At 38.5% G+C, this 25228-nt stretch overlaps 1 protein-coding gene across 39 annotated transcripts in view; it reads right to left on the minus strand.

Annotated features, from left to right (window-relative positions):
• Ptprd (protein tyrosine phosphatase receptor type D) overlaps nucleotides 1-25228 on the minus strand; it is a 547004-nt gene that overhangs the window by 189925 nt on the left and 331851 nt on the right. For 18 of the 39 annotated variants that reach the window (XM_029553913.1, XM_029553912.1, XM_017802119.2 and 15 more), the window contains 7 exons: nucleotides 18874-19062; nucleotides 17660-17668; nucleotides 16912-16929; nucleotides 15236-15346; nucleotides 13971-13982; nucleotides 11809-12078; nucleotides 7767-8348 (listed from right to left, as the gene is read on the minus strand). In XM_029553913.1, the coding sequence (XP_029409773.1) occupies nucleotides 7767-8348; nucleotides 11809-12078; nucleotides 13971-13982; nucleotides 15236-15346; nucleotides 16912-16929; nucleotides 17660-17668; nucleotides 18874-19062 (1191 nt within the window). The remainder of the gene's footprint in view (nucleotides 1-7766; nucleotides 8349-11808; nucleotides 12079-13970; nucleotides 13983-15235; nucleotides 15347-16911; nucleotides 16930-17659; nucleotides 17669-18873; nucleotides 19063-25228) is intronic. The other 21 variants (XM_029553923.1, XM_017802123.2, XM_017802122.2 and 18 more) reach the window with 7 other exon arrangements.

Raw genomic sequence — 25228 nt, forward strand, 5'->3', positions numbered from 1 at the left:
ACAAACCTTGAGATGAGTGCGGGTGCACAGGGCTGTAGACTGGCCTACCCAAGTGCCAGCATTTTGCTGTGTTGTAGTATGGGGATCCTAGTTTTATTCAACTATTTGAATTTGTTCAACAGATGTTGTTAATGTAGCTTCTAGGAAAAACCTCTAATTTTTTAATTTATTATTTATATTTTTTATAAATGTATGAGTGTTATGCCCTGCATGTAGGTAGGTACACACCTGTGTCGTGTAGTGCTTGTGGAGGTCGGAAGTGGGCATCAGATCCCCTGGAACTGGAGTTACAGACAGTTGTTAGCTGCCATGTGGGTGCTGGGAATCGAACCTGGGTCCTCTGAAAGAACAGCCAATGGTCTTACCCCCTGAGCCATCTCTCCAGGCTCAAATATTTCAATTTTTAATGACTGAAAACGAATTGGCCTTGTGGCATAAGGCCATAGTGCACCAATAAGTTCAAATCAGGGCATGCACCAATGCCACACAGCTGTGTGTGTGTGTGTGTGTGTGTGTGTGTGAAGATAATAAACTGCATATGGTGTCAAGAATCAAATTTCCTTGGGAACTGAGGATTTACTCAAGGATATCATTTTTGGGATCATTTTGCTCCGTTTCAAACAACCAGCATGCATTAGCCTTTCAAAGGAAAACAAAAAAATACTGTGAAATGAATGGATTTGTTCTTAAATTCCCAAATATATCACTCTCAGTGATTACATTTTACATATTTAGGTGAGCACCTTTCCTAGACCCCAGATGTCATATTTCATTTCTTCATATCACCCAGAGATGAGGATATTATCTACTGATATCTTCTACCAACTATTGTGCTTACAGAGCTCCTGTTTTACCTTCATATTCCTGTTTTTCAATAAATTTTTACACATATTTACACATAAAATTGACAGGTCTATTTACTCCTAGATATATTTATGTATTTTTATATTCTCAGTCTACAGTTCTGATTTGTTATTGGCATTTCTTTATCCTCACATACTAATGTTTTGTTTATATGCATTATGTGCTGTTTTATTTAGGAACTTTTCTGTTGTAACAGTCTCCTTACCTAAGAACTGAGCATCAATTATAGGGAAAAACTTTTACATTATTTAAAACTCATGAGAAAATAAAATACCCATCTAGAATTTTAACACAAGTACTCCACATTAAAGAAGGAAATTTGAGAACACTGATCCAAAACCACCCTTAGAATTAGCTTAGAATTAGCTAAGGGGAGAAGGGATAGGATACCACAAGGATTTCTTTAAATTATACTTAGGGCTAGGGAGATGGCAAAGAGCTGAGAAATGCTAACTGTGAAACGGGAAGACAGGAGGTCAAATTTCCAGCATTCATATAGAAAGCTGTTTGCCACCATGCGGCCTCTAATTAATTAGATCTTTCTCGACTACATGAACCTGACAAATGCGAAATACACTAGTATCATTACAATTATACGTAAATGAAGAAAAACTAAGAAAAAAGAGAAAAACTTTCCTATCATCTGAAATGCTGATGTGCTGGAAGGGATCAGTACTGAGTAAGTGCTAAGTAAATACTAAATACTGCTCCCCGAGGAGCAGGTTTATACTCCTAATAAACAATTTCATTCAAGTATAGTATAAATATGAGATGCTGCCAAGGACAAGGGAAGCCCCATTACTGCTAAGACGCCTAATACCTTAAAGAGAGACATATTTAAATCAGATGTATCTAGAATATTGACAAACGAAAACAAAAGCAACAAGCAGATTTATGGTGATGGAAAAACCAAAAAAAATTCACAACAAGCATCTATCTGATCCATACGCTACAAATACATCACTGACAGGAAACAGCACTGCAAACTCTTATGGTCAAATGTCACTGAATATAAACATGAGGAAGTTTGACTTCATTATGGTTGTATTCACATCTGCTGCTCTTTTATTCACTGCTAAAATCATTATAACTAATTATAGCTTTAATTATAGGCTTTAAACTGGACTCATGACTTCAATGATTAGAATGCAGACTTTTTATAATTGCTTATATAGGCCTGTTGATATAAACTAATGAAATTATTTATAAAATTCTGTAAAGATCAGTATTTCTGTCGTCATTCATATTTTAACTTTTCCAGTTCCCAGGAGTTGTAGCAGAGTTCACTTCCTTAAAACAAAATTAGCTGGGCAACTGGTGCATACCTGTAACCCCAGCACTGGGGAAGTAGAAGCAGAACCAGGGTTCAAGGTCACCCTGGGCTGCTCAGGGAATTCACATTAGACACATTATATATGAATATATATATATATATAAAATGTGTATGAGTATGAGTTTATTGTCTGCATGTGTGTAAGTGCACGCATGTCGTGCAATGCTTACAGAAGTTAGAAGAGGGTCTTGGATTTCCCTGGAACTGGAGTTACAGATGGTTGTTAGTCACCATTTAGGTGCTGGGAACTGAACCCAGGTCCTCTGCAAGAGTAGCTAGTGCTCTTAACCAGTGATCCATCTCTTCAGCCCCCAGGGACTGGCACGCTTATGGGAATTTGGAGGCTTGCTCTAAGATTCTATCAAAAAGCCAGAAGAATGAAGAAAGCTCAGAAAAGATACACACCAGAATTTAAGGATTATAATGCCTCCTTTTAACATGACATCAAGTGATACCTATTTTAATACCTTAAAGATGGAGTTCCTATAGCTGGGCATGGTGGTGCATGCTTTTGATCCCAGGATTCGGGAGGCAGAGGCAGGCGGATCACTGTGAATCCAAGGCCAGCCTGGTCTACATATTGAGTTCCAGGATAGCTGGGGCTTCAGGGAGACCCTGTCCCAAGCCTTTACTTCTTGAATGTGTTCAACAAAACAGAACTTCAAGGTAAACTAGTTGCAAATGACTATGACACAGAAATTAGAACTAATTACTGCGAAAATAAGAAGACCAACCCAAATTTCTTTAAAATAATCGTCCGAACCAAATAACTTTTATATGTAAAGATTAATATAGTCAACTGCACCAATATTCACAACCAAAGAGGAATATTCTTGATTTATCATAGAATGGACATCATATTTTGATTTCCTTTATTATTAAAATATGCAGCATCAATTACATCACTCTTCAGTGTTTCTCAATCAGGGATCCCAGTTATCTTAGGTAAAATCCAAAGTGAGGAATTCTCTCTTAGACTCACTTTGCGCCACAGCATTGCTTTTCTGAATTTGATTTGAAACAAAACGAGGTATGTAGGTGTTAGGGAAGTCAAGGTGACAAGGTGAAATGAGTACCTGTCAGACACTGAAGGCATCAAACGGCACTTTTTGTGTATATGTAATTAAAGCATTCTTAAATATGTATGAATTTCGAACAGTAGGGTTTTCTAGCTTTATGAGAGACAAAAATTACAGTGAGAATAATCATATCCTTAAGTTTTATGCAACTACTATACAAGAATGTTTGACAATGGTCTTACGGTCTCGTACACCAGTGATTCTAAGAATGAGCTAATCAGCAGAAAAAGCAGCAGCTTAGCACTAACTATATCGGAATTCACATCATGGCATTTGGCAGCCATCCACTACCATCAGATGGCCTTTGTTAATTACGTCTACAGAACAGATCAGTCCCTGTGAACTGTGGCAGGCTTTCTCAGTATATTGATCTTGGCAGTCATAAGCTGCAGTGTCATTATGCATCTTCTCAACAGGTATTGAAGGAGCAACTTATGGAAGGCTGTCAGAAATATCTTGATGCGAAAAAAACTAGTAGTCCAAGAGAGGTCAAGAGCCATTCTAGAACGTCTATGACCCATGGTATGGATTTTCTAAACTTTGCTATTATGGAATTAAATCAGACTGTCCAAAAGCGAAATTCTTGAATCCTATTAATTCATTGCTCTTTTACAGTGTAACTTTCATGGAGCTATGACTCATGTTAAAAAAATTACACTGTTTAAACATCACTTTGCATTTTTCAAGTTGGTACAGAAGGACTGGTTTCTATTTTTCAACATTCTGAATATGAAGATATTTATGATTATCAAGGACATGCATATTTCTACTGAATTTGATTTCAGGAAAAAAATCATACTTCTTGTGTACTTAATTCCTTTGTCTTCTGAAAACACTGAAGTTTTCTGTGCTTAAATTTGTGGTTATAAAACTTAGAGCCAAATCTAGTGACTGAGTATAATAACATATTCAAGAGAAGAAGTTCTTCTCATTTCATTCAGATAAACTTATCTTTGTAACCTCTAGACTTTAACGTACCTTCGCACTGGGTTAACCTAATTACATCAAGTATGTCAGAATTAAATTATATATAGTTCTTAAAGATATTTAAGAGTGATATGCTCCCCTGCTTCTATTTATTACTGAATATTCAGTAGGAAGAAAATACTAGAATCATCACATCAGAAAATTAATCATTGAAATGTGATGGTGGCTAGAACTTTGCAGGTTCCTCACGTTTCAGTTTCACTTAGTGCCCTAACCTTATTACCCAAGACCAGTTCCAATTCTGGGTCATTTTTCTTACTTCCAGTTTACTCACTGCCGAGTGGGATGATTCCATTTCCGTAAACTAGTGCACAGATTAAATGTACATGTGGCACTCATAATGAAGGGACTAGTAAAGATTACCTGCTATCATAATATTTTGTCTATGAAGTTGTAAATATTTCTCTTTTGCCTAATCTACATTCTACTATGAGCTGATGGGCATCTCTCACCAGAATTTACATGTTGAAGTCTTAGTATTCAGTACTCCAGACTGTGATTGGATTTGGGATTATGGTCAATTGGATCAAATCAGTGATGGTGGATTATTAGTGTGGGCTCTAAACCTTTATGGCCAGTGTTCTTGTAAAAAGCAAATCTGGATACATTCTTTCTTATAGGGAAAAAAATCTGGAGATAAATGTTTATGTAGGCACCACCTGTTTTTGAAAGCCAAAGAATGAGAAGACTGACAGCAAACTACCCAGAGGCGGGGGGAGAGGAGTAGGATATATTTCCCCTCACAGTGCTCACAGAGCAATCCTAGATCTGTGAGGCCATGTATTCTTGCTGTTTAAACTACTGAGTCTGAGGTCCTTTGTTGAAGTGGCCCTAGAAAACAGATACCATCACAACAACTCTCTCCCTCTCCCTCTCTCTTTCCCTCCCTCCTTCCTTCCCTCCCTCATCTTTCTTCCTGGTCTTCAATGACTTTGCTAGAGAACATGTTTTCTACCATAATGCTCTGTCTCAACATGGGACCTAAAGACATGGGCCAGCTAATCATACTGAGACTTATGAAACTGTGAACCAAAATAAACTATATTTTCCTCTTCAGCTACCTCAGGTATTTTGCCAAAGTGACAGAAAACTGACACAAAAAGAATCTCATCCCAGGTCACCAAGCTCAGCTGTAAGCATAAGAATTAGGCTTGTTATGTAGCTTTTAGCTATACATATGGACTCTTAAAGAATTATACTGATCACTTTAATCTTTGGTTATACTTTCCTTTTGGGTGTTTAAGACCATACAGCTGACCCAGATTAACCAATTTATTTTTACTCTTAAGAAACAATGCCAGACAGGAGATGCTTTCCTTTGAGTTATTGGCCAGGGTGGCTCAAGGGACTCGCAGACAGTAACCCAGCATAGAACTGGGAAAATGAACAGCAGACCCCAATCTTATCTAAAGTTGTTGGCAACTGGTCACTGCTAAATGAAGAAATCTAGATAGGCTTACTAGATTCAGTGGATGGACTAGCACTGAGTAAGGGCTTGGGGCACTGAAAATAGAGTGGACAGCAACAGGGATGACAGAGTATATGGACTCCAGTGGCGGGTTGGGGGCAGGGAGGCTACTGGAGGGTGCCATTTGGGATGCAGGTATAAAGAGGAATAAGATTGTTTGGAAATACAAAAAAAAGTCAATAAACAACAACAACAACAGAGTTTTTTTAAAAAAAGAATTAGGCTTTGCTGGTGTTCAGCATCACAGCTGAAATAGGGGAATTCTGACAGTAAACAATAAGCTCCCAGATGCCTTCTTGTTATCGTTAGTGGCTATGGAACTGCTAGAATAAGCTAAGTCATCTTAAACAGGTGAACACTTTTAGTGAAGAAAGAGTAGAACAACATTCACAGATTTCTATATGTTCAAGGGAGAACCTTAAATTACTCTACGTTATTTCCCTGAATATCAATATGGTGAATCAATAAGCACAGAACTGCAAATACCAAGAAATGAAGGTATATGGATAATGTTTACTATAATTTTAGTGAAATGTATTTGTTTTTTGAGATGGGGTCTCCCTGTAGCCCCAGCTGGCCCGGAACTCACTATGGAGACCAGCCTGGATTTCATTGGATCCTCCTGCCCCTGCCTCCTGAATGCTGGGATTAAAGGTGTGCACCACCACACCTAGCCAAAATGTATATTTTTATAGTTAGTTTTCATACATTATAGCGAGGAAAATAATCAATCCATGAACAAGCTACAGATAACTAAATAATATCATGAAAATAAAATAAAGCCAGCTCAGCTGTAAATATTTCAGAGGATGTGGGTAGCATGGACAGGGAGCAGGGGCTGGAGAGATGGCTCAGCAGTTAAGAGCACTGACTGCTCTTGCAGAGGACCCAGGTTTGATTCCTAGCACCCACGTGGCAGCTATGAACTCTCCTTAACTCCAGTTCCAGGGGAATCCGAAGCCCTGTTCTGACTTCTGCTGCATTGCACCACACGGGTGCACTCACATACATGCAGGCAATACACTCATACACATAAAATAAAAATATAAAATATCAATGTATTTTAAAAAGAAATACAAGATGCTAGGGGCAGCCCAAAGCCTTAAAGAAAGACTGTTTAGAATACGGAGAAGAAAAGGAGACACTACGCTTTTCTGATTTTTTCTGAAGAATTCAGAAAAGCGGGAAGACTTACAGAGACATGTTGCTGGGTGGAGGAGGCGGGATTCCAGGCAAGAAGCAAACATTAAGTCACATAAATCACAAAGCCTACACCAGCCACAAAAATAAGTCATGGGTTCACTATATCAGTGAAACCAGAGAAAATGTATCAATCACTCACCAGGATTAGCAATTCTTACGCTATACATTATAGATACTGTATCCAATAATGGGGTTATTGTACAGAATCTCAGAATAAACCAGCTACATGCTGATAAAGTATTCCCAGACTAATGAAGCTTACAAGGCACCAACACACTAAGAAGTTGAGTAGCCTCTGACACTCAAGAATAAATTTCAGAGGAAAGCTTCTGTTTGAGATTCCCAGTCCAAAGCCAAACTGATGACTGTGAATCTGCACCAGCGCAGTTTGGTGTCCTGCTATGAAAGTGAGGCCTCTAGCATCACAAGCTCTTCTTCATAAAATAGCTTGGCCCCTGTTCTAACACAGGCCCCAAGTCAACTGGCTTTCTTCATCCAATGAGGCCATACAAACAAAAACAAAAACTCAAGCCGTTCAGACAATGCTAGTTTTAAAGCATCCTGAAAAAATAAAAATCATTTAAATATCCCTAGGTCCTCCTGACAGTTCTGTTTTTAACTCTATCTTGATCTGTCCAAATTTGCACAAACTAAATAATTCCTAGCGGCCATAATACCGTTGCCCTTAGTACAAAGAAGCACAGTTTCTCTAATCTCAAACTGGTGCAAGGAAGAGGCCTTATTCATCGCACCTAGAATTTACCTTGCTGTATCTCCTCTTTTCCGTCTTCCCCCCAACCCTACCATTCTTCCCATCCTAAATCAGACTTACCTCCTGTCTGAGTGATGACTTGTATGTCACTTGAAAGAGGACCATCTCCAATTGAGGTAAAAGCCAGGACTTTGACAGAGTATGTTTTCTGGGGCACTAAATTGCCAATGGTAGTGATTTGGCTGTCAGCCACATTGTGTTTCATCCAGTTGTTGACGTGCTGACTGGGGTCCATTGTGTAATAAACTCTGTATCCCTGGATCTGTCCATTAGGCTCTTCAGGTTCCTTCCACTGTACCAAAATCGTGGTTGAGCTCAACATGCGTGCCTGGACATCCCGTGGGGCACTGGATGGTGCTTGCTCTGACGTTTGCGTTAGCACAGGCTCACTCGGAGGCCCTCGCCCAATGTTATTGACAGCAACGACCCTAAATTCATAATCTGAGTAGGGACTTAGTCCAGCAACACTGTAGCGTGTGGTTGCAACCCCATCGATTTCTTTGTATGGTTCTTCAGAATTTTTAGGCTTATGCTGAATGATATAGTAGGAGACAGGTTCTGGGTTCCCAGAGTCCCAGGTCAGCGTGATGCTTGTAGCTGTACTCTCAGTCACCACTGGAGTTCCTGGAGGTTTGGGTAAGGCTTGGGGACAGAAAAAAAGACAATGATCCCATCTTTCCTATGATATTACACAAATCAATACACTTTCACTTTAAGTTTACCATGACGGGATTATGTACGTGATGACGATTTAACCAGGTGAAATCAAACAAAGTATCATGTCTTAAGAGGTCAAGAAAAGAGTAAAACATACACAGGTAGCACAGAGCCTCTCTTCCTGGAAGAGCTCAGTGGCTCATTTTAGGTTTGTATTCAGATCTACCATTTAGTCACGAAGTGATGCTTGGTATGTTCTTTATTTTCTCTTTGCTTCGGTTTCCTCATGTGAAAAGGAGAAACTGCTCTACTAGAGCTGTACGGCTATACAGCTGAGTAGCTATATTTCATAGGTTTGCTGTGGAGATTAGTGAGCTAATCCAGTAATACTCTTAGAGTATGTCTGGAACTCTCAGAAATAGGAGCTGTAATTATTAATACTGTTTATATCAAATGCCTGGCCTCTTACTCCTTGCTTCAACAAATTAATGACAAAACTAAACATCAATAAACATGAAATATATGAAAATGCGATGAAAACATTACGAAAGAATAATATCCAAATTACTTTCTAGTCATTAGTGATAGAAAACATGAATTTCTTAGAAATAACCTAACTAAAAATGTTAAGGTAGGACTGCTGTCGAGTACTTTGCCTGGAAAGTAAGGAGACCTGGGCTTGATCGCCATCATATTTACAGACAAAAAAAGAATTTTAAGGTAAAATAGAATAAAATTTAAAATAAATGCTTTTTCTTAATTCTTAAAGTTTCATAAGGAATTCAAGACATAGCCACAAGTCACTTTTTAAAGAAATATGCCAGTGAAAAAATTTGCATTCTGCATCTGATAGACATATCTGGGAGTACAGCAAGTTGACAAACATCTGTTTTTAAATACAAGTTTTTAAGAGATCTTTTTTTTTTCCTTTTAAATAGAACAAAACTCAAAATTCTCCAACTTATGAATCTGATCTGTCTATACTGGTGGCTCCTTCGAAAGCCTTACCCTGCATAATGATTCTAAAACCCAGAAGGCAATACATATAATCAGGCTCTTTCTTGGTTTCTTTGTCAGCATAAGGCCAACATCACAGCACTCCCTGAATAGTAGCATTTTATGAACATCAAACTCTAGCTATATTCTCAGTGCCTGGAACACTGCTTGGCACAGACAGGCCTTCCAGTGAGAGCTCGCAACTGCCATCGTGAGTCATTCAGTGCTCATTTTCCTCGGTTCCTTCAAGTTCTTTCCATTTTAACTTCTTCTTTTTTTTTCCTTTCTTTTTCTTAGCTTTCTTTTTCCCCTTCAAGATTTATACATATACGTTACTTTTGAGATAGAAAGGAGAGAAAGTGGAAATATTCAGGAAACAAAGATACAAACAGAATGCAATAATCAGCTTAACATGACTCTTGCTTTCAAACTCTTTAAATGTCTTAGGCAAATCTTCAAATATTTAAAGGGCAAATGTTTATTATGAAAAGAGGTGGCTTTATATTTGCATATTAGTAAGAACTATGGGATGAAGATATTGGGCCAAGAGAACTATCTAAAAAATACTATTAAAAACATTTATTCAAATATTCTGGCCTGACATTTTTCAAAATGGGTAATTCTTTTATTTTTTTTATTTTTATTTTGTATGTATGAGTGTTATGCCTACATGTGTTTTAAGTGCACTCATGTCATGCCATGCCTGAGGAGGACAGAAGAGGGCATTGGATCCCCTGGAACTGGAGTTATGGATGGTTGTTAGCCACCACATGGGTTTTAGGATTTGAATCTGGGTCTTCTGCAAGAAGAGCCAGTGTTCTTTACTGTTGAGCCATCTCTTCAGCCCCCAAAGTGGGTCTTTCTCATTTTACATATCTTTCTGAGTTTTCTAGGCAAATATAAACATTGCTAACTAAATCTGCCTTTACTGCTATTCAGCTTAGCTTCCTGGTTTCACTGTTTTCACTGTCACACTTTTGTACAGTATCGGTTTTATACTTAAAATGTATGGACAAGTTCATATATGCTTAATCCTTTAAGTATATACAATACATCATATTAAGTGGCTATACATGCTGATACTAAATAATTTATTCATTTGCTACATTCTTGGATTTCCATGGCATATATTTGATACATATGCTAAGTTGGAGACATAATACCAATTACAACATGTGTTATGTTTTCTAATTGTATACTGCCCAGAAAGAGAAGATAATAATTCTAGACAGAGACAGAAAATTTAAGTCACCTTTACTATGACCCAATTTGTAAATTTTCTAGAATTCTAGAAATTCTGGGTAAAAGCAATATTCAACTTCCTTTTACTGAAAAATATTTGTAGAATATAATACATTTATTATATTTAGTACATTTATTTGAAGACGAGACTATCTCATGAGTATTCTTGTATCCAAGGTGAAAGAAAGAACACCGAATGAAACACCATTTGCATTCTGCTTTTTAACTGGTGCAACCCATTAAAACTTTAAAGCATCTATTACTAGATTATATTGATTTCAATCAGTTTTTCTTTTTTTCCTTTATTTTCAGAGCTTTTGGGCATTTAGCAATTATTGCTTTAGAATTGTATCAAGGCTGTGGACTTGTAGGAAGTCTGTAGACGGTCCATCTTACCAAGGCCATAGATCCAGGGCAGCACTCTTCCTCTGTCTGCTTAGTGACTGGGCCAGTCTTGCTGCTAAATATTCTTTTTTGAATTTTTAAATATTTATTTGTATTTTATTTGTATGACTGTTTTGCCTGTATGTTTGTAAGTGCACCTGTGTTGTGCAATGCCCATGGAGGTCGAAGATGACACTGACTCTCTTGGAAGTGGAGTTATACACGGTTGTTAGCAACCATGAGGGTGCTGGGAACTGAACCCAGGTCCTCTGCAAGAGAAGCCAGGGCTCTTAACTTCTGAGCCATCTTTCCAGGCCCACTGCTAAATATTCTAATGATTATCCCAATTTAGACTGCCAATACTCAGGAAAGAATCAGCAGGTAGGTTCTGGTAATAAACCTGTGATAATAGTCAAGAGAATCACTGGCTTCGGCCTCTAGGGGATTCAGTGGGAATTCAGTCCAGCCTAGGCAAATTAATGAGACCCTGTCTCAAAATAAAACACACGAAATGTTTGAACATGTAGGTTAGTGGTAGATCACTACCTTAGTATGAACAAGGTCCTATATTTTATCTCTAGGACTGCAGAGGAAGGGAGGGAGGGAGGGAGGGAAGAAGGGAGGGAGGAAGGGAAAAAGAAGGAGTAAGAGAAATTGGTTTACCTAAGATATGAACATTTTATATATTTTCATATGTCTTTAGCATAGGTACAATTAGCTAATACACAACCAAAACAACAAGTGATGAATTGATTCATTTTTAAATTCTGGGGACAGGGATGACATTAACTCGGATTTTCAGAGCGGGGTCTCCTGAGCATACCTTTGACAGTGATCTGTGCTATTGCTTCAATGACACCCAGTGTTGACATGGCAACACAGGTATAATTTGCTGACTGTCTTACATCATTCAGCTCGAGGACATTTCTTCCTATTGGCATATCATCTTCAGGTGTCAGATCTTCTGCCCCCAACATCCACTTGACATAAGGCATTGGTGAGCCCACAGCCACACAGGTGATATTAACACTTCCACCTGGCATGATTTCATGATTAGTGGGTGGGATAGAGAATCGTGGGGGGACACGGCGAACTGGAACAAAACACAAGGTGACATGATAACATATGCTGGGCCCAAATAAAGCAGCTTATTACACACATGACATGCACTCTACAGACACGATTGAACAACTGAAACAGTGTGAACTGTCCATAAACAAAACGTAAAGGAAAACTGTGGATAATACAGACCATACAAGTATGGTATGTGTATACACAGAAGAACTGGCTCAGTTTAATCATTGATATCTTAGACACATTCATACAACAGCTGATTCAGACCTATACGGGCCCCACACGAAAAGAGAAAACTATCTACAAACTAACAATACACAAACACCATGCATAAGATAAACACATAAACATATACATACATGCATATAACAATGATTCTATGCAGGAATGTATATGCAGAAAAAGAGACTGGAAGGTCACTAGCATGTGTATCAGAACTGGCTTCAGTGTGTATACTTCCAGTTGATATGATTGTGTGTGTGGTGGTGGGGGAGCGTGCCACATCCCGGCCCTGGAAACACCACCTTGAGTAAACTGAAAGAGCAATTTATTTACTTGCAGATTCAGAGGGATGCAGCCTCAAAACCTCATACTAACAATGGAACAAACACAGAAATATGTATATATATGTATATTTTATATATATATATACACACACACAGAGAAGGAACAGACTAATACAGTAGATTTTATACTGGACTGAATCATGCAAGCCATGCACAAGATGGACTCTTAAGGCCCAAGCTAGAATACAGGGAGAATAGCTGGAATCCTGGACAAGGACAACAGGAGAAATGATGGGAAGATAGAACTAAACACAAAGGAAGAAGAGCACAGTGGTTGAGATGGGGATTGGCCGAAGTTGGAAGGTAACAGGGTAAGGGGAGTTTGCTACAAGTAAGGACTGCAGACTCAGGGGAAGAGTATTCACATTCAGGATTCCATTCAGTTCATATATAGGGCAAACAACATCAATGACCACAGCATCCAGCAAGATGCTTTTATGTGTGCATTCTATTTGAGGGACACTGAATCTAAACTACACAGCAGACTGTGACATTGGGAGAAGTGAGCATATTAAAAAAAAATGTAACACAGGAAAACATCACCAAGCAATTTACACTTCAGTGTTCCTGCTTCGGAGAATTGCCTTGCTCAGGTGAGTTCAATACATGGGGTTTTGACATGGCACAAAGCTAAGGTAACAAATAGTTTCCACCTTGGGCATTAGGTTCTGGGAACTTTAGATAAGGGGGGTAATCTTCAGGAGAATTCTGCAAATATGGATATCAAATACTGACTTTCAAAGTTATATAAAAAAAAACTGAGAAATAAACTTTAACCCCAAGAAAATGTTAAGTAGATCTGTCCGGAAGCTCTGGCTATCCTTGTGATCCACTGATTGGAAAGGGCTCACTGAAATGGCCAAAAGGTGTGAGTAACATTTACAGAGAGGAGAGAGCTAAGCACATCTCCTGCAGCCAACTCAGAGGTTACTGAAGCAAGCAGGGGCCAGCACAGACTCATTGAAGAACATGTCAAGAGAAATGGAGGGCTGGGGGTACAATTCTAAAACATCATTCTCTGTTCAGCAGGTACCCTAGGAAGACAAGAATAAAAGGTGGGGCGGGAGATAGGAAGGTAGGGTAGAAAGCAGGAACACTGACCAAGTTCACTGGACCTTAGAGAGTTACGTGTTACCAGTTCCCATGCACCCAGGTACATTCTCTCCCATCATGCACCACGGTTAGCAACAGCAAGCAATGGAAGCCAAGGCCAGAGCATTCTCTGCTGAATATACCATTAGCCAAAGGAAGAACACGGTGCATCTACGTTCATTTCATTTGTATTCTTTGTTATCGGTTTAAGTAACAGTTTTGTAAGGTGGGTAAAAAGAAAAAACACACCAACCTTCTCGCAGCTCTGAGGGATGTAGGGGGTTAGATGCAGAACACAATGAAATGAGGAGAGGAGAAAAACAAGGGAAACACAGAGAGAGTAAAAAGGCCATATCAAGGCTTTCAATTGCTACTTGAACATTGTTATTTGCTCTAGTTCATCATTCCTACCCCGCTGGAAAAGTTAGCAATACCTCTAGACTAAGGCAATATTAGAAACAATAGCTAGCATCATTTTGAAATTTTACATCGAAGGTACACATGCCTCATGCAGCAAAGAAGGGGCACCATTGTGAGAAAAAGGATCAAGGGCTTTCAAAGAATTTAGGGAAGACACATTTTGTTCAATGCCCACCCTCCCCCCGACCAGCCACAAACTCCCGTAGAGAGAAAGAAAAGAAACATCCCCAGGGACACAAAATTATCTCTAACAAAAATTTCAAAATCAAGCTAGGTATATTCTTAAAGGACCCCATTCTATGGTAACTTGAAGGCTTCACTAATTTTAACGATTCCCTCCTCCTCCCATGCCTCTAGTAGTTATTCACCTATGTAGTCCCATACCAACATGTTTCTACTAGGTCAAAGAAAGAAAGAGAGAAAGTAAAAAAACCTATGAAGTACACCTCTCCAATGCTCAAGATGTAATCATTTCTAATACACTATAAGAAAATACAAATACATCTTTAGAATTCAATCTTATGTAAAGACAATTAATACTACTTTTTAAAATACCATCATTATTCTATGGCATATATATGTAGAGTCACATATATAACTTGGTGTTTTGATTAAGAGAGAATCAAAGGAAGGAATATAATCGTGCTATTTCTATGCAGCAGCTGTTTTTCTACATTAGCAACTTTATCGTCCCAGCTCCTCGGCAGAAGTCATGAAGACATAAACACCTTCATGCCTAGCCTTCCACACAGAGCTCTTTAGCAGCACACTGAGAACTTATTTCAAGGTTTGCTAAGGAAACAGAAGAGAAACAACAGAAACAGTAGAAGAAAACCTCAAACCAATGCACAGATCAATAAATAGAGCCAAAAGAGAAATCAGAAGCAATAATGCAAATATACTTACAAACCTCAAGCCTTGGTATAGATTTAGAAACAACGTATTTAACATTTTCAATTCTCTATATAATAAACTGCTCCAGCTACAAAAATCATTACCAAATCCTCTTGTTAAGTGCTTCCATGACCACACACACCCTGTGGGCTTCTCAACTCCCCCTGAGCCTGAATGAAGAATCCAGGGTTATGCCATTCCTACCTCTGACATATAAATTGGCAGGGGCAGAGTAGCGAGTGCCCGCGCTGTTGGTGGCAACACACTCGTATTTTCCTTGGTCAGATTCTTCACTCTGTTCGATCTGCAGGGCTCCTGTATGGATATAAAATATATCACCAAAGTGATGGTCAGAGAAGGCTTTTGTGGTCAGCGAGCTAAGCCTCTTAACAATCTGAAATGCCCTGCAAAGCGAAGGTCCGCTCATCGTCGATTCAATCTCTTGCTAAGTTGCACAGACAGAAAATGATGCGATGAGAGAAACATATAGAGATTATTTTTTTTACACCATCAATACTAGCATAAGTAACGATAGCTCTTTTCCCAAGCAAGACTCTAGTCATCATTAACACTCTTAATTCCTAGACTAATCAAATGAAGATGGGTGAGACTGCTTCAAGGAAGTATGGCTTTTAAATAAAACAAAGATTAATTTTGGGTTTTGTTTTGTTTCATTTTGGTATCAAAAGTGGCGCAAAAGATAGGTACGCTCAAAAAAACCAGGCTGGGTTTTCAAGAAAGTCTTCTGCGGAAGAAAGCCAAAAATTCGCAGCAAGCAAAAAGGCTGCACAAAGCAAAAAATTAAAATTAGTCAGTACCAGTTATCAAAATATTTCTTAAATAAACAAAACTCCCTTAAGACATGCAGATTGTTTTAAAGAAAAGAAAGACAGTTTGCCACGACTTACAATCACTTATGACATTTGCTGAAAAACAAAGAGCATTTGCATTAGAGGATTTTAAAAAAGTTAAAAAGCACGGGCCCAGGCCAGCCAGGAAGAGCCACCCAATCACTGCTTGAGGACCTCTGGATTGATCCCCTAAGACACCCATCAAAATCCACCAGTGGGATTAGCAGTGTGGTGTCACAAAACCCCAAGAAAAATCCAAAACAAGAATTACAAAAGAAACGAACACTGGGTCCAAGTCTGAAAAACCAGCAATACCACATACCACCAAGAGCACCGAGAACCTGTTTCCATGGCCTGAAGGACAGAAGATCCAAAAATCCAGAGACGAGCATTCAAGAAAAAACGAAGTGGAGAAAAAAGTAGCTGTCAGAATGTAGGCGAGGGGTCAGGTGGAAAGGGAGTCATTCTTTGACTTTTAAGACAGTAAGAGAAAAAAGACTTGAAGAACAAAAGCAAAATCCTTTGAAAGATACAGACAAAAAGCAGGTGGTCCCGCTGTCTTCTGCATGCCTGCCACTGTTCTCCAGACAGCCTTGGCTTTGGTCCAGAAAAAGAACAGCTAAGGAAGAAAAAAATGATCTTTTTTTTTCTCCATTTGGACAAAAAAAAGGTAAAAGAAGAAGAAAAAAAAGAGAAAAAGGAAAAAGGAAGAAGAAAAGGAAAAAAAAAGAGGGACAGATGGTACGCTGTGACTGGTCTGGGGTCCATGGACCTGGATATGCTTTCTTTGAAGCATATCACAACTTAAATAATCATTTCCATAAAGAAAGAAATGAACAAAACAAAGAGAGAAAAAGGAAAAGGAAAGCCCACAACATGAGAGTCACGAATCATAACCAAAAGGAGGAGAAGAAACCAAGTTGATGGACAGCACTGGGATGAGTTGGAAAACAGGACGAAGATGAGAGGGATGAAAGGACAGAGAGAATGAGCAAGATCATTCTGTGAACGTTAGGTCAGCATTCTTACCTCGTATTGGTGTACCACCTGGGTGGATAATGTGAATGCAAATAAGATTAGAAAGAAGAAGCATTAGTACGAGAAGAGAGAGGCTAGGGCTGGGGAGAAGAATTCAATTAGACTTACAGAATTCAATAAGGTCTTAAAAGAAACTTGAATTACTATACTGGCAAAACAGGAATATATTAGATAGTAGCATTAGATCATAAAAGCAAGGTGCATTCAACCACAGAGGGCAAAGGTCATAATAGGCAGAACTGCCTTTCTCAGAGAAGCAACTGAGTTCTTAGGTCGGGGGTCATGTGGGATTAGAATGATAGCATATAGGCTTCGCATCCTTACAAAAAGAGTTATACAATATTTTAATGACATAGTTTAGGAAAGTACTGGCTAAGCTATTTAAGTATATATATAAATAAATATATATATATATACATATATATGTATATATATATACTATTTGAGGAAATGCTAAAGACTAGCTAAAAGCAAACAGTGCTGGTTGGATACCTAAGGCTACTCACTAGGCCACAAATGTGAAATAGAACTTGTGTGCTGTTTTATCTATTTCGATGGTGTTCTCATGATCAGGTTCTGTGGAGGTACGCATGTGTGTGCCCCTATAGCAATCTTGTGCCTACACTGACAGTTAGTAAAATGCATGCCATGCATTTTATTAATAATAATAATAATAATAATCATATTCTGGATATGGAAATTAGTGGGGGTGAAGTGCGCTTCAGAACTAAGCACTTACCAATAGATTCTGGAGATTTAAATACGGAGAGAAGAAAGACAGCATAAAAATATTATTATATTCCTTATAATTTGGTACAAATTTTTCAGAGTTAAAGCTTTATACTAAATCAACTATGTTACATGTGAATAATTAATTATTTACAATAACAGAATGCTAATCTACACAATTCTGCTGACAACAAGCAAAAAAGTCAGTTAACAAGACGCTTAACATCACAGGACAGGTCAAAAGCCGAGAATTCTGGGAAGACAGGCAGTTAAACAACTTAGAATTTTGTATCAATATTACTACCAACATCATAGTACACGGATTATTAGTATAAGTTCCCATGAAATTACCTTGGGACAGGTTCTAAGCTTTAAGAAATTCAGGATCATCTCTATTTTAATCTACAGAGAGCAAAGGCGTAAACTGGGGCGGGAATGGGGAGGGGCTAAAGAGAGAAAGAGACTGCAAAAGCTGGAGTCTACATCAAAAGCAGACTTCTGTAGATCCAGTCCCCGGAGGGCTCAAAGCCCTTGAGCATGAACGTGCACTGCTGTGGCTAGACTGTGGGCTGTGTACCCCACAACCATAGAGTGATGGTGTCAGTAAAATCCCCTCACGTCCTTGGTGGCTTGAGGACTTTCAAAAATACAACTGGTCGCGTGAGTGAATGTTTCTTTGCCTGATGTATTAGTGAAAAGAGAGCAGATGTGCCCAAACTTACTAAACTTTGCTATTTGGATGAGTTTAAATGTAGAAAAGACAGCAGAAAACATAGTTGAATAAAATTGAGGTCTTTTCATGTCTTCTGTGAAAATTTTAAAATGGAAATAGTCATTGGAACTTCTTGCATGTTCTGAATGAAGTCCAATGTTGAAATAAATTGGTTTCAAAAGAAAACAGAGAAAGAAGAAAGAAGAGGAAATGGATCCATTAAATACTGCAGAAAAGCAGTAAATAAATAAAAAAAAATTATCAAGAATACAGTCACAGCAGTGAACAATGTGGATTAAACAGAAGCCGCAAAACGCACAAAGAGAAGACAGACTCTGAGTCAGGCCATGACCTCACAAACATGTACAACACATTAAATAACAGAGAAAAAGAAGAGGGAGAAAAAGCAATACCTAGAGATTAAAAATAAATAAAATTAAAATAAAAAAAAATGAGAAAGATCATTTAAAAAAATCGTCTGGGACTTCGTAGAAACAGTGACAAGACCCTACCTGATCTTAATTGCTTAATACGACCATTGTTGTTGCTCGTGTCCACAGGTAGGAAGTCTTTAAACCACGTGATTTCTGGGTCCGGATTACCGCTGGCTGCGCAGAGCATGGTGGCAGTGCGTGTGCGCTCCACCACCTTCAGCTGGGGCCCCATGTCAATGGTGGGGAAACCTCTGGGAATTTGATCCTCTGCAAGGCAAAAAGCGATACAATTATTTCAACAACTCAAACGCCCCAAATTCATTATTGCCCATGAATCTCTTCCATTACCTTACTCATACCTTATCTGCTGAGAACTTAATACAAACCACACACTGTTGTACGACTGGGTCAGGACACAGTCACAGTGTATGCAGTGAACAGTCTGTGTGCAAGGGCAATGCACTACACAGAGCTCATCATGTGATAAAAGCTAGGATGCAGGGACTCACTGAGTTCTCTAATAGCACAGAGGAGCAGGCTGGGTCCCCACCAGTGCCTGCAGTGATTAGTGAGTACCAAGGGACAGCTCCTCCAAGGGACCTTTAGGAAGGACAAGCTGCCAATGGGTCAAAGGAAGTAGAGATTTCTTAGAAAGATGGGGGATATCATTAGTCTGGATGATGACACAAGAACCTTTGCATTGTGGGAAAACCATAAGGTCTGGCTGAATGAAAAGGAATTAAGTGAATGGGAAGCAAGCAAGCAGGTTAGCAGGGCACTGGATCAAGAATCTGTACTCCCCCGTGATGTACTTCTCTTGTAACTGAGTGAGGCTGTACACACATTGTCCTCTCTACCTGCTGCTCTAGCATCCACACATTAATACTAAGCCAGTTGATGGCTGAAAATACTGAAAAGCTGAATCTGCTTTTGTCTGCTGTTCTCTAAACTGCAGTATGATAGCCATACATAACTTGCTTTAAATTATATATAATAAGTCAGATCTATTAAAAGTCTAGGGGGAGTATATGGTTATATCCACATTAGACTATTTTATATAAGGAACTTGAATATTCATAGACTTTATGTGTGTGTGTGCATGTGTAAATGTGTGTGCATCTGAGTGCAGGTCTGCATGTGTGTGTATACATATGCATACATATGTGTGCATGTGTGTTAGTGTATACACAAGTGTTTGTGCATGTGTGTGTACATATGTGCATGTGTGTATTATGTTTGTGCACACAGGTGTGCATGCTTATATGTGTGTGTCTCCTGGAACTAATCATTTTCCGATACTCAGGAAATGACCATATATAGTTTTCAAAGAAGCATAAGATTCAGTCAGAATGAGTTTCTTTATAAAGAATTTCAAATAATTAGAAAACTGTCTAGAGTGCTTTACCAAAGAATCATAGAAAATCCATATTTATAAGATAAAACACATTCCTTACAATAAGATATATTTTCATAAAGGCCAGTAATTTAAAAGATGAGATGCCTACATTTTGATTCCCTACTGATTCAGAATTAACTTCGCCTTGTCCACATTGAAACTGCTCCAGATGTCTGATCTTCAGAGACTAGTGTCTTTAGGTTCCACCAGTCAAGTGCCTACCAATAACCTATATTGCCAGTGCTTCCAGTCAGGGTTAGAAAGGTGTACACTACACACATAGGTATTTAAACTGATGGGTGATAATTACTCACATGAGAACCTGGCCTTTGTTATTATGAATACTGTGATCAAATATTCATCTTCCAGGTGGATTTGGTGCTTATCTAACCAACACTCCCTTGTGACTGAGAGTATCTATTTCGAAAATGACTCAAAAACACACACACCCTGCTCAAAACCTGTGGGACTCATGAGACGAGGCACTTGTCCTTTCTTAGGTTTCTCCTACAAACCAAGTGACCCCATGAGTCCAGTTGATCTGAATTTCTACTAAGGTGAAATCACAGTTTCTAGCACAGTATTTCCACTTTGATACCTTCGCTGCATGGTGAGTTGGACCTATATATGTTTTGCCTTCTCTCTGCAGCCTTTCAGGGCAAATTCAATCTCCTATACCAGGCTATGATAAGATCTTTGTTAAGTTAGGTCCCAGTTTGGTTTTCTCAGACTTATGGATAACTTCCTCCACAGCAGACTTGTCTTTGTTCATAATGAAATTCTTACCTTTCCCCAGGAAAATCATGACTGCTGAGTACGAGGATACCCTTGTCTCTATTAAGGCAGTCATTGAGTTCAAATTAAGTTCTTTCAAAAGCTTTTCCAAACTCTTCCAAATACATTTACTCTTTTCCACAACAGAGCTACCATAGTAGTGGGCAGATCCATCCACCCAATAGCCCTGTACATGAATTAATTATCCTTCATGCTTTATTTGCATTCAAATCCCTTGATATCACAGTAATCTGGATTTTAAATGCGAGTGCCTCCCAAACTTAAGAATTTCTGGAATAGAGGTAACCAGAAGAGGTAAGGGCTCTATGGATTCAGACAATGGATCCCAAACAAATGCCAAGACGCCACCAATGGATGGGAAAGTTGCGGTGAACAAGCCTAGTCCACTACAAGAGAAAACCAATGGGCTAATAACTCCATATATACTCTTGGTATGTAAGCTGTGGGGATTTGAGTTTGATGCCCAGATTTGGGAGAGATTATTTTCTGTGAGCTCAGGTATTTAGAGCATAGGGTGAATAAATAAACAGTACATTTTCATTAAATTGCAACATGTGGTTCATTAGATAAAGTGGTATCACACCATGTTTCCTTAAATATTCAAATCCTTATCATCCTCAGTTAAGCAGAGATCTACAGTGGACAAATGTCAGACACAGTGGCTAAGAATGGAATTTCAAGACGATTTCTCAAATCTCCAAGGAAAAAAATTAAAATTAAAGGTGGAATAAGGAATGCCCTGGGAATTAGGCTGTGCTAATTTTAAATCTATTCCAATTGAATTTCATCAGGCTATGCTTTATGTCTTTAAAGGTTTTGCCAATATAATTAGATGTACAGTACATTTCTAATGTTGTTTGAGGAAACAAAAGCAGAAAGATCAATAGCTTCTAAACCATGCATATTATATTATTAAACATTTCACTTGGCAGTTATTGACACAGAACCCTTCTACAGATAAAAAGAATTGACCTCTGGCTTTCCAAAGTCAATTACATTGCCTTTATCATCTAGAAATGAGTTTCTGAGGAGAAAAAAAAAAAAAAAACTCTTAGATTTGCTTTTATACTTTTCATTTTTTTGCAACCAAGTTAGGTTAATAACAGTTTGAAAAAGTCATCTTGGGATTCTGAGTAGTTTCTTTGTTCCACAGTGCGCTGTGTCCACCCCGTGGTGTTCTTCTGACAGCTACTTCCATATACATAAATATTGCTTTACAACTCATTTCCTTCTACAAGCTCCTATCTCTGAAAAACCAGGCTCATCAATGGAAAGTATCAAGGCGTAAGATTGTTGAACCTCTTACTAAAGGCTCTATCCTAGGAAATCTTGATTTAATAACCATTTATAAGAAATTAAGTCCTCACCTTGAGGGTAGCTGCAAACCTTGACCTGTGCCTTCCTAAAGCAGTCTAGTGCTTTTGCATTACCTTTCTTTCCCTTCTTGGCTCATGAAGAACACTCTAGAGCCTCCTTTTCATACCTCCAATTGCAAGGCAAACATAAAGCCCTTGCATACTGATTGAATGTAAAGAGCATTCCCTTCTTAGTTTTAATAAGGGTAATCATATTCTATCCACCCTCCCCCCACAGAATCCCTTTAAATGCGCTTTCTCCATGTGATTTCCATGAGAAACATCACCGTGTAACAGATTCAAATAGCCAGAGTTGTTACATGTCGACAGATGTGGCTTGTTTCCAACTTGACTGTCAAGTATTTGGCAATAAAACTCTGTATTCAACATAAAATAGACAGTAGAAATAATGAAATTTCTAACTGGAATGCTTATCTCAATGGTTGTAGTTTAGAAGTTGTTAATTGCCTTTTGTCATTTTCTACATTTATTAATTTACATAAAACGGTCTTGGCCATTTGATACCACCCTTTTGACAGTCTATCACATGAGTGGGAACTGAGGTATTAAATCAATACAACTAGCAACTTAACCAAATAAACATTCTCAAGGAAAAAGCAAGTATCAAAAATTAATCAACTATCAATGTTAGTAGTTTTAAACTTTCACATGAGGTGAAAAGAAAAACATTTTGTCCCATTCATTAACGTGCTCATTAAGGTTTAAAGTGCCTCACTTAGCACAGCTCCATATTAATATTCAATCATGCAGAATTACCTCCTAATTCATCAACAATTTAAATCAGACTTGACCTTCAGGAAGCCATTTTGACTGTCATTTTGAGAGGCCATTACAGGGCAGATTACCACATACTTGTGCTCAGTGAATTGTGCATTCACACATACGTTGTTTGGAATGGCAGCTAATAGTAGACATGGAAATATAGCACAGTCTCTGAATCTGTTTATGTCTTAATGAAATGTGCTGATAGAACATTTTCAGTTCCATTAAAGAAAGAGAAATGTGGATGTCAGCATTTTCCAGAGTTCACTTCCCATTGCTGTTGAATTTAACAACCCCTGACCTAACTAGGACTTTAGAGGCATCTATTAGAATAAAAAGCTCACAGTTTTGTAGGGAGTTGTGCCTGGGATATCTATGGACGATCAAATAAGGACTTTTGCATAATATTCTCCATTAGACTGCTTTCACCATTTATCCATAAACAATTTATTGATATCTTAACTTTCATTCCAATTCTTCAAACAATGAACTTTTCATATTTGAAAGGAAACCACAAAACTCTAACTTGTGTGCTATGGCCACAGATTCCTTTGAGGTGGCCCAAGGAATTCCTACTGCTTAATCTCGTGGAGCTTTTGCAGGTTAAATTCAGCCTGACTGCGTCTTTTACTCTGATCCCAAATGACTTAAAGGTGTTTTAAATGAAGGCCTGACTGTTTGCCAGGTCCTGGGGAAAAAATTTCCATTTACCAGATATACCACCAATATTTTCATGTCAATCAATGCTATGCTTCCTGAAATACATCACTAAAAGATTTGTCAAGGTTCTTGAACACTCTGGTTTTCAGTGAGAAAGATTTTATTATTTATTATTTAGTAGTTTTGTGATGATACATTTGTCCTCGATTTGAGTATCAGTCAATCATGAGGCAAAAGTAATTGAGATCCCCTTTATGTATTTTTAATAGTGTATTTAGTGTGGACTTATAGGCTTACAGAAATGGCTGTTCATGTCTGTTTCCTGCAAAAAGTTTGTTTTAGTCATCAGACAGTTCAGGTCAGTGTGGTAGTACAATGAAGCAAAATCAGAATTGGGGGAAGAGGTAAAAGGCTTCTTTTCTTGGGAGAATGTGTCCCTTGAAATCAGTTTTCTGAGTCCCAAACACTTCATAGAGATGCCACTGTAAAAATCTCCAACTAGCATTACCCAGAAATACCTCATTGCATGGAATAGATGTATGAGGTCATAAGCCCATGGAGGGCAGGAGCCTTGCCTTGTTTCCTTTGCGAACTTCTAGGGTTCAACAGACATAAACAGACATGTTCAGAACACTGTAACAATCATTTCTGAACTCACTCAGGAAGCATCTCTGAACTCCTAATGGGTTTGCTAATTCAACGGTTCTAATTTTAACAGCTAATCATTATTTAGTAGTTCTGTGATGATACATTTGTCCTCGATTTGAGTATTAGTCAATCATGAGGCAAAAGTAATTGAAAGCCCCTTTCTGTATTTTTAATAGTGTATTTAGTGTAGATTTATAGACTCATAGAAATGGCTGTTCATGACTGTTTCCTGTAAAAGTTTACTTAGTCTTTAATCCCAGCACTCCGGAGGCAGGGACAGGCAGATCTCTGAGTTCAAGGCCAGCCTGGTCTACATAGTGAGTTCCAGGATAGCTGGGGCTACAGGGAGACTTGTGAACTCTGTGCTGCTGAGAGCAGACAACAGCATCCATCTTGTACTGCTATCCCTTCTAGAGAATAATGCAATTCTTGGTGTTCAAACGAAGGACAAAGTAAAAAACAAGGGAATAAGCTACAGCTGTGCTGAGGTGAAAACAGTATCCCATCCCACTAAGAAGAGTAAAGATTTCTGTGTGAATGGGCATCGTTATCCTTTAGGAATACATGATAATCTTGTAGAGAACAAAAGTGCTTTTTTTTGCCTTTGAAGGTGGGACTAAACTGAGGAAGTTTTTATTAACATAGGATATAATAAGGGGTGAGATCATGACTATAATCTCAGCACTCCAGAGGCTAGGGCACAAGTTTGAGTCCCCCATAGGCTGTGTAGTGAGACCTGTTGGAATGAGGAAGGAAGGAAGGAAGGAAGGGAGGGAGGGAGGGAGGGAGGGAGGGA

The sequence above is a fragment of the Nannospalax galili genome, unplaced genomic scaffold (assembly GCF_000622305.1).
Source record: "Nannospalax galili isolate Female #2095 unplaced genomic scaffold, S.galili_v1.0 scaffold663, whole genome shotgun sequence".
In the NCBI taxonomy this organism is placed as follows: Eukaryota; Metazoa; Chordata; class Mammalia; order Rodentia; family Spalacidae; genus Nannospalax; species Nannospalax galili.